This window comes from Coffea arabica, chromosome 2e (assembly GCF_036785885.1).
Source record: "Coffea arabica cultivar ET-39 chromosome 2e, Coffea Arabica ET-39 HiFi, whole genome shotgun sequence".
Classification (NCBI taxonomy): Eukaryota; Viridiplantae; Streptophyta; class Magnoliopsida; order Gentianales; family Rubiaceae; genus Coffea; species Coffea arabica.
Genome location: NC_092313.1, coordinates 5,028,015 through 5,042,299, shown reverse-complemented (window position 1 = coordinate 5,042,299; position 14,285 = coordinate 5,028,015). Strand labels below are relative to the sequence as shown.

Genomic DNA, 14,285 nt, shown 5'->3' with positions numbered 1-14,285 from the left:
GCAGACTAGAGGATTGAAGAAATTGATGTGCCATCTTTCTCAACAACTCTTTATCTTAGAAGTCAAGCAAAAACTATGGCTGCTTTTTCCAGTCATCATGAATCACACTCAAAACTGGCACTTGATTCCCCATATGTAAGTGGCGGTTAAGTTTTTGTCCATCAATTCAAGTTTTACAAATTAACCGGCAATAACCCACTAAACATATATGTAGTCTCCATCGTTCTCATGAAACAAACGGCTAAATCGAAAGTAATTAACTAACAAACGCCCATCAATTTACAAGGTCATCATATGATAAGCAGATATCATCGTCTGGCGATGGAGGGTCTTATTCCTCTTTGTATTATGATGCCAATTCATCTATTTACCACACTCTTTCTCTCCCTTCCCACTTTCTTTTTGTAATGCCAAGGTACCAGGGAAAAATTGAAAATGAATAACTCAATGATGATTATGTCGTTCCTAATCCTAGTGCAAATCTGAATCAGCATGAATCGCGTAGTTCTTACTCCATGATGGTTATACCTCTTTTCTTCATCATTTTTTTTATTCGCTTAGGTGTCTTAGACGAAATACAAAGGCAATTATTACTTGGATGGTTGGGCACTTCCCTTTAGAGTTACACATTGGTGAAAAATACCAGTACGAGAAATTTCTCGGTTTCATTCACAGTCTCTCATCGCATACTCGATGCAGCACTTAATTTTTTTTTTTTTTTTGGCCTTTCTCCAGTTGATGTCAAGAAGGCTGTTATTTACCTACCTGGCTATCCCCAAGAGGGAAAGGGCGGTTTTGATGATGGCCTGCTTTTGACATCTCTACTATTATACCTAATGAGCAGAGGCATGTTTTACCATTTGATTCTATGCATTCACCTTTGCAAGTCATCCACCACCAGTTACGTACAGTCTTTCAAATACTACTACAATATAAATCATTTTGCTTTTTTTTGGGTCAGGAAAACAAGTGTTAAGAACATGATAGCAAAAGCACGAAATTAATCAAACAAAGCATTTTTTTTTTTCAACTTCATTACCCTTCTCTTCTTCCTCCTTTTTTTTTTTCTTTCCACATTTTGGTATTTTAGAAAATCTCTTGTACTTATTCATGAAGCGTTGTTAGTATTGTTTGTTTATTCCGTGTGGTAGCTTAGCTAGGTGGGGCCACGAAGTTGAACTTGGTTTCATATGACCTGTAATAATCCTATATTTAATCTACCAATTCCACTGCAACACATGACACTTTCCCTTGATCATAGAGGAGTGTCACCCTTCCAACCAAAGGAAAAAACGAATTCGGAAGGCACGAGGCAATAGGATTTCAGGCTTCAAATGAAGCCACCAGCTCCCTCGTCTTCTCGAGTCAGTTTCCTGCTGAAAAAGGCCAGGGTCTCTCCTATTCTCCTCACCTTCCTAGCCTTCGTTGCCTTCGTCACCATCCTCTACAGCCAAGACTTGCGCTGCCTCTTCGGCCAATTTGACTACTCTGACCATCCTAAACACAACAAGCACCAAACCATCTCACCTACCAGTGAGTAACATAACAGATTCATCTTATCGTCTTTTCTATTTTTTTTTTTCTGTTTAGAGCTTCACGAGCTGGAAATATCAATTGACGGGTTGGTTTTGTTTGTTGGTTATTGGCGTTGAAAGAGAAGAACGGAGGGAAGTTGCCTTTTGCCATCGGAGAAACTGAGGAAGGATGTGATGTGTTTAGCGGGAGATGGGTTCTGGACGAGGTGAACCGGCCGCTGTACGAGGAATCAGAATGTCCGTATATTCAACCGCAGCTGACATGCCAAGAACACGGCCGCCCTGATAAGGACTATCAGTATTGGAGATGGCAGCCTCATGGCTGTACACTTCCCAGGTCACCTTCTTTTTCTTTTCTTTACAAACAACATAATTAAAGCCTTTGCCGTACGATACTAGTGATTCTTACTCCCCCTCGATCTTCTCACGATCTCGTGTCTGGGTATTGAGAATGAATTATTTGACCTGAATCATGCGGCGGATATAACGGGAATCTGCAGGTTTCCTTAATCTCTTTGTTAATCGCAACAAGAACTTGCATTGCACTTTCCTCTTTTTAGTCTTTACCCTGTTTATTTTTTACTCTTTTTTTTCAAAAAAAAAAAAATCAAAATATTAGTAGTATTAGTTTTGGAATTCAATGTGAATGACAAAGTCCATAACATTGGGCTTTCTAGACTAAGTCCAGGTGCTTCTCAGTCGTATACTCTACGCGTGAGCACAGGTAGTAGGAGGGAACAGCTTTCACTTTTCCCATTTTTTTGACAAGAACATTTTTTGTTCTAGAAAAAGTTTCAACAAGGGAAAAAAATATTATATTGTCGGGAGAAAAAGAAAAGCTAGTTCTGGTACTTTTAATAGGAAAATATTAATTAGCTAACCAATTGCTACTAAGTTAGTAGAATAATTAGCTCCTATGCTACTAAGTTAGTGCAAGACGAGGAATATTCCTCCTCAGTAAGTGTCTAAGGATGCTGTTGTAAAATTCAATATGGATCTTTATTCAAATTTGTATAACTTGTTTTGATATCAATAATATTTTAAACATTTTTGTCAAAAAAAAAAAAATTGCTAATACCATATGGTGGTGTTCATGGTGAGCCGGTAATAAGAAGCCGACGCAGTCGTTTTTGGTGGATTTTGTGAAAAGTGTGGTCTACCCTACCATCCATAATTAATACTAATACTAATAATAATAAAGTGATTCTCAAACTTGGTTTACATTAACATCGCCACCTTCGTAGTAAGTATAGCGGTGGTTCAACCGTTCCACCCGCCTGTCGTTTTTATACTTGACCTGTTGCAAAGACGGGACGGAAGCCCCTAATCACTCACTGCAAATCAAGAAAAATCCAACTCTGGATATTGGACCTACTTCTAATAACGTGTATAAATATGCCAACTGCTATCTGCAGGTTGGCAAATACTTTGACCTGGAGAACCGGTTTGCCTGAATTCCATGAAAATAGGAATAATAATATTAAAAACTCTATGACTTTGAAAATTACAGACTGCTTTCAACTAGTAATTTTTTCCTGATTTTCAGAAACATTTGTGAATTGTTAAAATCCCCAGCTATAAAAAAATAATAATAATTTACTATCCATTATATATGAAAGTATAATATAAGTGTGAGTAAGTCTCATGGTTACATCGCCCGTTATGCTGCTGGAATCCTAAAAACTAATATAGGCTGGGCTTGAAACTTATAAAAAGATCTTGAACATGTTTTACAGTTTTACTACTATAATTTAATACAAATAGTTGTGTTGACTGATGAATATGATTCTCTCCAATTTGCTTTACGGACCATCTCAGTATCTGAATTAACAATAATCCGTTTTCAAACTGCAAGTTTAGTTGCTGTGTGCCAAGTTAATTACTGCCGGCAAGGAGCAATAAACAGTGTTTGTGCATTTTTCAAAATAAAAATAAAAATTGCAGTTTCAATGCCACGTTGATGCTGGAAACGCTTCGAGGAAAGAGAATGATGTTCGTCGGCGATTCCCTAAACAGGGGGCAGTACGTTTCCATGGTCTGCCTTCTCCACAGACTCATCCCTGAAGACGCCAAATCCATGACAACTAACGGTTCACTTACTATATTCACAGCAAAGGTGAGTTGGAATTAATTACTAGTAGTATGATTTAGCTTTGTCAATATATATATATATATATATATATATATATATATATATCTCATTCTCGTACCGTCATGCAAATACAACATAGCATTTGTACACTGATATATATATATATGTATCTGTGCTAATATTTTAGCAGCCTTAATTATTTGATGTTGACCAGGAATACAATGCAACCATCGAATTCTACTGGGCACCATTTCTCCTCGAGTCCAACTCGGACGATGCTATCGTACACAGAATATCTGATAGGCTAGTCCGTAAAGGTTCAATTATTAAGCATGGAAAGAATTGGAAAGGAGTTGATATAATGGTTTTCAACACTTACCTGTGGTGGATGACCGGCCGAACATTCAAGATACTGTATGTTAAACACTCCCCTCAATACGATTGTTGCTCATTTGATCGTTCTTGTTTTATCTAATTAGATATACATTTTTGTGAGACCTGATCTGAAAAATCTACAAAATCCGAACAACAGGCAAGGGTCTTTTAATGATGAAGTGAAAGATATTGCGGAAGTGTCTACGGACGATGCTTATCGTATGGGAATGAAAACTATGTTAAGATGGATAAAGAGGAATATGGATCCCAAGAAAACTAGAGTCTTCTTCGCTAGCATGTCACCCTCTCATGCAAAGTAAGTACTACTACCTATTCTGCCATGTGCACGTAAAAATTAATTAGCATCCATGTTAGAAATGGTATTTAATCTTTCGTGATCCACGGAATAAAACTTCGACATTTATATTATTGCATAATACAGAGGTAGTTACTCGATGTAAATTGATTTGATGACGCCCGTTTCAGAAGCATAGAGTGGGGCGGCAGTCCAGATGGGAACTGCTATAATGAGACCAAGCTGATAGAAGATCCAAATTATTGGGGTTCAGATACCCGGAAAAGCATAATGCAAGTGATCGGAGAAGAATTCAGAAAAACCAGGGTGCCTATAACGTTTCTCAACATCACGCAGCTATCAGGTTACCGAAAGGATGCACATACATCCATTTACAAGAAACAATGGAGTCCCCTCACCCCGCAGCAGCTAGCCAACCCTGTCAGCTATGCCGATTGCACGCATTGGTGTTTGCCCGGCCTCCATGATACCTGGAACGAGCTTTTGTTTGCCAAGCTCTTTTATCCTTGACTTCATCTTAAAAGTTCAAAAACCATCATCTCTTTGTACAGCACAAACCAATATAAGCTGCTGCTCCAAAACGTGATGATCAGATCAAAGATTTGCACGCAGCCTTGGCTTCTTTCTTTCGTGGAGGAAAGTGAACGAAAGAGGTTGCTCACTGACCTCTCCAGCGGACGGAGAAGGTTTTTTTTTTTTTTTTTTTGGTTTTGGGCTTTTTAACATAGATTGTGGGTCAGAATTTTAGTTGGATATTTCCAAGGACGAATATTGGGCCTTGGTAGTTTTGTACATCTTAAGGTTACGCTTGCCCAATGAAAATTGCATACTTTCATATTGGGGCAATCAGAAGGCTGGTAGTTTGTTTGTGGAGTCCATGTTCTCGCAAGCGATACAGTTAGAAGATAAATACACAGTTTGGATTGGATCAGACAACTCATAGACATCGACGACTCGGAATGCTTTGAATGATGACTATGGGCCCCCATTACCAAAATCATCAGAATTAGTTAGTCCACGACTTATCCCCTTGCCTCTTATGCTGTGAACTGTGAATCGGGAGGGGAATGAAAAGTTGGCCCAGAAGTAAGTCGGTGAATCAAGAATATAGAAGCAGTACTGCAAAATTCAATCCCCACTGGAATAGTATAATGTGACTCCGAACGATTGATTTTTTTTTTTTTTTAAAAATTTCCAAAAGATGGTGGATTTGGGAAGTTCTGATGAATCATCTCTGCAACGCAAGTGGTGATTCAACAGGAGAGTAATGGCTGATTGGCTTTGTCAACACTACAAGCGACTTTTTGTGGAGTGAACAAATTCGATATCATTTGAACTCTTAACCAGTGGTGGTTGAGGTTAAAACTGAAAAGGATTCATTTGCAGTAATGGTCCTGAGCTTTCTTTCATGGGTCCTGGCCCAGTCTAGTCTTAATTCTTGGCATGCGTTGCTTGAATCGCTTATTCTATTCAGCTTCCTCAATCTTATATTCAACTCCATTAATATTATACAGAGAAAAAAAAAAAAAAAAACTTATACATGCATATATACTCGATTGCAAGTTACTATCTTCTGTTTTGGCTGTGTTGGGGCAGCAAAGGGCAAAAGGTGATTTCTTCTTTTTTATTTTTTGGAGCAACGATAGGTCATTGTTTTTAATAGGCAGCATAAAAAAGAAGGTGGGTTATATTATGATGTCCTTTTGTCTTTGCCTGGTTTTCTTTTCCATGGTAGGATGGAATTATATAAAAGTTTTGTCCTACAAACCAAACCAACTCAGAGAGATCCATGGCCATTGTCAAGTGATGTGAAGTATGTATCGTGTAACACCAAAGAATTGAAATGGGTGGGGGCAGAATGAGGTTAGAGGTTCTAGCAAGAGGCGCGAGTCTGAGAAGGAAAAGGGATCTTTATGTTATGGAGAAAGAAAGGGATTTTTATGACTTTTTTGTAGCATTAATTTTACAATTGATAGGAGGTTTAACACGAGAGAGATAAACCAGAAGTCCAACGCATCTCTCATCTCGCTCACGTGTTTGAATCCATGATACGCTTTGGATTCGATTTAGCACATCAATTCTTGAGATATAAAGAAGACTAGGGCTGTCAATTTTTCATTGTATGCAACGATGGAGGACTACTGACTTTTTCATTTTAGCCGCGAATAGGGGATCAAAAGAAAACCAAAAAAGAAGAAGACAATAAGATGAAAAACTTTATCTGGTCCAAGTCATCTTCAAAAACACAGTCATGTTAGGGAGAAATTTTAGATAAATCCTAGTACCCTCTGTTAATTTCCGCTATGGATTGCGCTTTCATGCAACTTGGTGGTAAGCATCTCGTATGTTGAAAGGAAGAATTGTTTACCTTATCACTCATTCTTAGTAATGTCAACTTAATCTGCACCACTTGTAAAAAAAAAAAAAAAAAATTCCGCCAACTCTATTCTAGTTGTTAAATGTTGAAATTCATTCAAAGCCAAAAGCATTGTAGTTCAATTTGTCATATTTGATCATTTGTGATTCACAATGTAATTTTTCCTATTTCGTAACTCTGTTAGATCTAATTACTTTTCAAGTCAGATATATCTGTGATATGTTATATATATTTTTTGTCATTGATGCGGGACAATTTTCAACTACTTTATTAATAATGTTGACTTTTGTTTTTATAACGAAAAAAAAAAAAAGAAAAAGAAAGGGAAAGCATTATTGTACTAGTTAGTTGTAGTTTTGGATTAGTTCACTAGCGCCAAGTTTCACCACCTAATAATGCCTTAAAAAGGCAATGGCGAAGCTGAAGCTTTTGATATTCATTTTAGACAAATATTTGCTTATAAATTTTCAGATATATATAATCACTGGCACTATCCCTACATATCCGATATTCAGGTGAGCAGAGAAACGCTTGTTGAATTTCTTTGGCTAACAGTGGTATATATTGACAATAATGCCTACCGCAAATCAACAATTTTACTAGTGGGAGTAGGAGTTAATTTGACTCTAATGATCAGTCTATCACTTCTCATTCAATACCCACAACTGAAAATGTCTAATGGGTAGACTTCTGCTTCTTTTGTATTTTTAGTTTTATTTTTTCGGCGGCGGTTGTTCATCTCCGTCCTTGGCTTCGGCAGTTGTTTGAAATAGTCATTCTGGGACTCAAATGGCACAAGTTCTCGTAAATTAAAATTTACCACCATCAAGATAAATCCTACATCTCAAATTTTTTTTGGGTCCAACTTGTAACAGGATGAAGAAAATGAAAAATGGTGATAGTAATCGACAGCCAATAGTTTAATTGATAAAACAAGGAAGTCCAGTCGCGTCCCGGTGGGGGGGGGGGGGGGGGGGGGGAAGATTATTCATTATTATTATTGGGGAGTACGCAGATATGTCGTCTCGTGATTCTTTGGAAGTTAAATCACAAAAAGACAGAGGAAAAGAATGGGCAAGTAGCATAGCAAAATATATTAGGCAAGTAGTAGGAAGAGATCGATCAATTAAAGCATTGCTGCCCACTTGCAAACCAACTTGCTTCCATTTCCCATCTCCTTCCTTCCTTCCTTCCTTCCTTCCAGAAGGCAGAAACAACAACACTAGTAATTTTTTTTATATATAAAAAAAAAGAAAAAGAAATTGAGAGGCATCGAAAAGTAAAATACTTATAACAAGTTGCTTTTGTTTGGAGAGCAAGTTGGTCATCAGCGTCAACTTGGGGGTGCAGGCTGTGTTGATTCTTCCACACAGCACCCGCAACTAGCTGTACCTTTTTTCTTTTCTTTCTTTTTAATATAATAAATGTTCCATTCCAACTCTCCTCGGACATTCATGTGCCCCTCCCCTCGCACGGAAAAATCCTTTTCTCCTTAATTTAGGAGGCCTTCGGTTTTCATTTTTGAACCAGCAGCTGCAATTAGCCACCACACACACACATATATATACACATATATATATATATATATATATATATATATATATTACTACAACATGCATTAATCTGTCCAGATTGCACCGCTAACAATTATCTAATCATCGTGTTTCACGAATAAAGGGCGCCGTGCCGAGAGTAGTTTTATCCGGTCCGGATGAGATTTTATGCTTAAACAAATCATGATTAGTCCAAGGGACCATTGCATTGCAAGCTGGATTACTTTTTCTGAGTCTCGCAACAAGTTGCCTGCCCGGTATGTACACTGGTAGTTTTCGGAACTTCTAAGCACAATTTCGCAAGATTCCGACCAGTGAATTAAGTTCATGAATGTTCCATGCAATGCGTTCAACAAATAAGAGGAGAGCTGCTTATGTTTGGATGGATCGCCAATTGGGTAGTAGTGGCACCATACTAGAATTTAGAAAAAACTATATAAAAAAATGTCCTCTCGTGAATCCAACTCACAAATGCCACTACTGTTTGATAATTCAATTCAGCACTTAAACTCAATTCAATCCAATTCAGCACTTAAACTCAATTCAATGGATTCAGATCTTAACATATTCAAATTGTTTGATAATAAAAAATTGAACATCTGAATTAATTAAATGACACTGAATTTTCTCGGCAATACTTGTTCCCAAAATTAAGTGATAAATTATTCACTTATCACTGAATGTGATATGCACTCAAATGTATTAGATTTAACACTTAACAATTCAATAACTTACTGAATCCAGACTTCTTTAACAATTCAATAACTTACTGAATCCCTTTAACAATTCAATAACTTACTGAATCCAGACTTGTGACTACTTGGCCTTGAAACGTATATCCTATCCTCTATACGTACATCTGGGGAAAAAAAAAATGTAATCTGGTGTAGTGGGATGAGTATAAATATTTATGGCCTGACTTTGATTCCCACATTGTACGTTGTTAGCTTTAACCATAAACCAAAAAAAAGAAAGAAAAAAAGATATAGTACCATGTAAGTGAATCTTAATGATATACTAGTATTAGATTAATCCAGAGCGGAGGCGGGGCGTCAGTGGCAGTGGCCAAAATATTAGAATATTTCCGTTTAATTTGAAATCTAGAAAGGAATACTCTTGCCAAGGTGTAGGAGAACACCTAACACAGTCCATGTACAATGCATACTAAACATTAATCAACGATATTCATCAGCACTGACTGCTGAGTGAGGCTAAGGCGATGGTAGAAATCATTTCTAAAGTGGAATTGTTACATATGAATGAATGGAAGGAACCACCTAAAGAAGAGAATGGAAGCAAGAAGGAAGGCACTGTGGATGATGATCAAAACAGATAATTAAGAGAATGACTGTGATAGTGACATAAACATCTAACACATATCGATCGATGGTTACATGATCGATGGAAGAAACAAATAAGAGTTTTACGCTCCGTACTACACATGAATATGATCATCAAGAGTCCGTGTTTATATCAAAACTATCACCTTCAAACTAATCATCTTGCGAACCAACCTCAAAGGATTCATCAGAATCCGACTATCAATCTACCACTTTTCTGTTCTGGGCTTCCATGATCTACAACACCATACATAAAACAAAAAAAAAAAAAGAGAAAAACTCTGTCCATCATCAATCAAAAATACGAAAGAAAGAAAGAAAGAAAAATATCTCAAATACACAAACAATATAGTAATTTAATTTAGTGGTCACGATGATTTACTGTTGCTATTTTTGGCCAAGTTTTCCGCCATCTGAGCCAGCGATTGCAAGTTGCACCGCACAATGGTATCGACAAAAACACAAGTTTCCTCCTTGGTGTTGCCCTGCGGTATATCGACAACGTAGGATTCAACCACCACTGTCCCACTATGGTCCGGCGTGGCGTGGAGAGTGGTGACGGACCTATAATTGTGGAGCCTGTGTTCGCCACCCACAACTCTAAAGCTCATCACGTGCCTTTCGTCGTCCAGAATCTCCAGCCGCTCCGTGCTGGTTTCCGCGGGGAGACCCGACACCACGTGCACCTCTCGGAGAGTTCCCACGTTGCCGTCTCCGACGATGACGTGGCAGCTCTTGAGGAAGTGCTTGTAGGCTTGAGGGTTGTCGAAGCGTCGCACCACGGACCACACGGTGTCGACAGGAGCCATGATGGACTGCACAGCCGCGGAGCAGCACTGGTTGGGACCCACCGCGTGGGTGTGGCAGTGCAAGACATTCTCGGGGACAGAGATGGGCACTGGAATCACCCACGTGAGCTGGCCGTGTTTCTGAAAGTTGATGGCTGCCGCGGCCGGGCTGGCTGCGGAATTGGTGGTTGTAGGAGGAGTGATTCTGTGGATTTGAAGGGATGAAGGCATAGGCATTTTTTTTTCCTATTCTTTTTTTTTTTTTTTTGCCCCCCTCCGATGGCTCCTCGACTTCTATCTGTGTATCTGTAAATGAAGGAAGTGAGAAAGAATAAATGAATGAAAAAAAAAAAAACAAAGCAAGAAACCAAAGAAACCAAAGAAACCAAAATCTAGCTGCTCTCTTTGGATGGTGGATGATGATATATATGAAGAACTGACGCTAATGGATACATATATATACGGTGGACAGAGAAAGGAAGTTAAAACTAATATAAAATGTTTGTCTAGTTGCAATACTTTGATCTTTCCTCGGAGAACTTTTACGCCTGGGGGTGGGATGGAAGAGAAGAGTGGGGATGAGAGAGAGAGGACGGTGTGGGGGGGCGGGGCTGTGGGGGTGGGTGTGTTGTGGGGGTTGCATTTGATTTGATTACCAAACAGCTTACGCCGGACCCGTGCAAGTGGATGAGCAAGTTGCAACTTTGTCTGTTTGGAGTTTGGACAGAGTCTTGAAATGTAAAGGCCCATGCTCTTTCCTTGTAATTACGAGATATGCCAGGTTAGTTCGTCATCCTAGGTATGTTCGATGTTGAATGACGAAAATGCCCTCAGTAAACTAGCAAAGACATTTTACGAACCCTAGGCGGCGTGCTAGTTCAAGAAAATGAATGATTATCGTAAGTTGCATATCACGACAGATATATATATATATATATATATAGGTGTGTGTATGTATTTATCTGAAAAATCAATAGTTACTATTCCCTCCGTTCTATTAAAAGTGTCATATTTTTATTTTTTGGTTGTTCAAAAATATTTGTCATATTTGATATTTCTAACTATTTTATACTCTGAAGTTTTCCCTATGCTCTTCATTAATGATGCATGAAGACAAATGTGACGGACTTGCTTTCTATTTTTACTTTGAACAACACATAATTAAAGGTAAAAGTGTAACAAAAGAAAAAACTTCTTAGTGGAGTGTACTATACATAAAAAGCACATACCCCAAATATGACTAAATATATGGGACGGATGGAGTACTTTAAAGGAAGTTATTATTAGAAAATGTGAAGTAGTTAGTGCGAAGAAGTTGTGAATCGATCTCAATAAGATAACTAATTGCAGATTGTAAGGGGTTCTTTTCTGGAATATATATGGGACCAATTTCCCCTTATAATAAGGGTAAATCAGAAATTTCAAAGGGATTATTTACGAATCTTTTTTATTTACGTTATCAGCATATTTTTGAATCATCTTTCTATCTTACGTACGGCACATCAAAAATATGTTATAGTATTTTTTTCAAAAAAATTATTTCAAACGATTTATTATCTAAGTACACTCTATGTGTTTACACCACACAATAAATTAATAATGTTATTTTCTCTTTATATATAATTGTATAGATATGTGACGGGAGGTAGAATAAAAAGGCTGCCGACGCCCTAGCGAGTTCACGTAGTTTGTGGGTGTCGTCATTTGGCCGTTTTATGGGCGAGGGAGGCTTGGAATTGGAAGTACAGCCAGCTACGACTTCGCTAAGAGTAAGAGGGCATGCAGGCAAACAAAATACAAGAACACTCTATGATCAGTAGCTTGAGATAACGGCGAAGGTCGTCAAGTGACTCTGATGGAATCGTAAAACTGGCACTGATCAATGAATGTCGCACTAGTTGGGAGTATGGATGGATTATGGATATCTCACAGTATTGCTGGTTGGGGGTTGGGAATATAATGCATGATTCTTTTGCTGCTCATGGCTCTTTCACAGTAGCTGTGATGGATAAAATGTTTTCTTTTACCGGTCCTTTCCAACTTGGTAAAAGTTTTTCAGAAATTTTTTGGAAGATGCTATGGATTTTCCGAAAATTCTACTTGATATTCCTTTGAATCTTTGTTATGAGAGACATCACGGTGTTAATTTTCTCGTCATTTTCTGAACCGCAAATCAAACCCTTAATTTCTCCTCATACCATGTCAATACACGATGAGGATAGATCTATAATTTTTACAATGTGCATTATTAACTAGATAATAAGACACTAACTTTTGTCTTTAAGCTATTTTAGTGTTAACGCTAAAGTGCTTCAAATACTTGAGAAATTTTTAACCCTCATAGTAGTATTAATTCGTTCTTTTCCCACACTCATTTTTAAAATTCAAAATAATTCTTTGAGAGTATCCACTTGTTGTAGTGTGTGCATTAAGCACCACTAGTCCTAATCATCATTTTTAATTTGGCAAATCATGTTTACGAGGTTGGCCTTTTAATTATCTATTGAAATTTGGCTCGACATAATTAATTAATAGCTTTGTATGGTAAACTAAACACCTTTCGTTTACCACATGTACATTTGTACCTTTCTTTTCTTTTCTTTTCTTTTTAATTTAGAGGGAAAGAAAAGAGGTTCAGAAGTCGGGAAAGGTTACCTCCTCCGAAATTCCGAATACCAAGACGGCATACTTGAATTCGAACTTGCCGTGAGTGAGGTGAAAGAAGCTTATCAGTCAAGTCAACCACGATTGACCACATTTGCAGCTCTTTACTCTTTCAGTCTTTCTTACTGTTCCTTTTCGTTGGGTTCTGGTATATATAGAGTTTTCTTTCTACATTTTTTTACAAAAGTAAGAATTTACGCAAATAAATCTAATCCTCACAATAACTCCAAAAGTCGAGAATTTTTGGATTCCTACGAGGGACTTATCTATCCAAACCCCCACAGGGACTTATATATAGAGTTTTCGATCGTTTCGGTTAATCGAACTCGAATGTTCCTTAAGCTACTGCAAATTGAAGGGAAAATAGGGGAGAAAAAAAATGTGTTATTTAAGACATATGGAACAAGTCGTATCGATCTACAAGTGCCTACTCTCGAAGTTCAAAAGTCAAGAAGAAAAAAAAAGAGTCAAGAAGTAGAAATCTTTTGTTTGGATACCTCAATTATCCCAAATAATATTTCGCTTGCATCATAAACACATTTTCCAACCCACCTTTTTATATTTTCAACCACCTTTTTATCTCACATACATCAAATCACAAAAAGTGCTACAGTAATTATTTCAAATAATATTTCAAATAATACACTATCCAAACACTGTATAGTTTTTCTTTGTACTTTATGGGGTGGTCGAAGTTTTACGTAGTACTGGTTTGTTTGAATAGAATATTATTTAAAATAATTACTGTAATATTTTTTATGATATGATATATGTGAAATAAAAAAATTATTAAAAATATAAAAAAGTAAATTAAAAAATGTATTTGTGATGTAAGTGAAATATTATATACTGTAATAAATAAAAGAAAGTGGAGATAGTTGGAAGCGTAGTCACATCCCCTGAGAGAGGCTAAGACTAAGCATGAGAAAAGGGCCCTAAGGACTTGGCTACATGTGAATATACAATTAATGCCGGGCCATTAATAACCCAAACGAGATGATTGCAAACTGTGTGGTAGTCATTATCTTTTCTCATGTAAACAATAAAAGCAATGCAAGTGCGGCCGCAAGCTATTAAATCTCCATGCAACTTGCATCTCTGTACTATTTATCGGACGAGAAAAATAAATAGGAGTGGCCGCCTAGCTGCTAGCCAGTGTATTTCAAATTTCACATTTTCATAATTTTAGACGATGGCACAGGAAAAGATAAAAAAAAAAAATTAAAAAATTAAAAAAAGGGTACT

At 37.3% G+C, this 14,285-nt stretch overlaps 2 protein-coding genes across 2 annotated transcripts; one reads left to right on the top strand and one right to left on the bottom strand.

Annotated features, from left to right (window-relative positions):
* Positions 1-1,155: 1,155 nt before the first annotated feature.
* LOC113730308 (protein trichome birefringence-like 33) lies at positions 1,156-5,254 on the top strand. Its single transcript, XM_027254928.2, has 6 exons — positions 1,156-1,533; positions 1,656-1,872; positions 3,480-3,651; positions 3,842-4,041; positions 4,160-4,318; positions 4,489-5,254. Exons 1-6 carry the CDS (start codon positions 1,335-1,337, stop codon positions 4,826-4,828), a joined length of 1,287 nt encoding a protein of 428 aa, XP_027110729.2. The 5' UTR covers positions 1,156-1,334; the 3' UTR covers positions 4,829-5,254.
* Positions 5,255-9,565: 4,311 nt separating this feature from the next.
* Positions 9,566-11,033, bottom strand: LOC140036531 (abscisic acid receptor PYL4-like). The gene is made up of 3 exons (XM_072078347.1): positions 10,896-11,033; positions 9,971-10,682; positions 9,566-9,825 (listed from the first exon to the last, which is right to left on the bottom strand). The coding sequence occupies exons 2-3, from the start codon at positions 10,611-10,613 to the stop codon at positions 9,776-9,778; spliced, it is 693 nt and encodes a 230-aa protein (XP_071934448.1). The 5' UTR covers positions 10,614-10,682; positions 10,896-11,033; the 3' UTR covers positions 9,566-9,775.
* Between the last annotated feature and the right edge of the window lie 3,252 nt (positions 11,034-14,285).

What these genes read in the sequence shown, in the direction of transcription:
- LOC113730308 (XM_027254928.2), top strand. Translation starts at nt 1,335, where the DNA reads ATGAAGCCACCAGCTCCCTCGTCTTCTCGAGTCAGTTTCCTGCTGAAA. An exon ending in GGCCGAACATTCAAGATACT is followed by an intron (nt 4,042 to 4,159) that starts GTATGTTAAACA and finishes TCCGAACAACAG; the next exon opens with GCAAGGGTCTTTTAATGATG. An exon ending in ATGTCACCCTCTCATGCAAA is followed by an intron (nt 4,319 to 4,488) that starts GTAAGTACTACT and finishes CGCCCGTTTCAG; the next exon opens with AAGCATAGAGTGGGGCGGCA.
- LOC140036531 (XM_072078347.1), bottom strand. Translation starts at nt 10,613, where the DNA reads ATGCCTATGCCTTCATCCCTTCAAATCCACAGAATCACTCCTCCTACA. An exon ending in CTTGGCCAAAAATAGCAACA is followed by an intron (nt 9,826 to 9,970) that starts GTAAATCATCGT and finishes ATGGTGTTGTAG; the next exon opens with ATCATGGAAGCCCAGAACAG.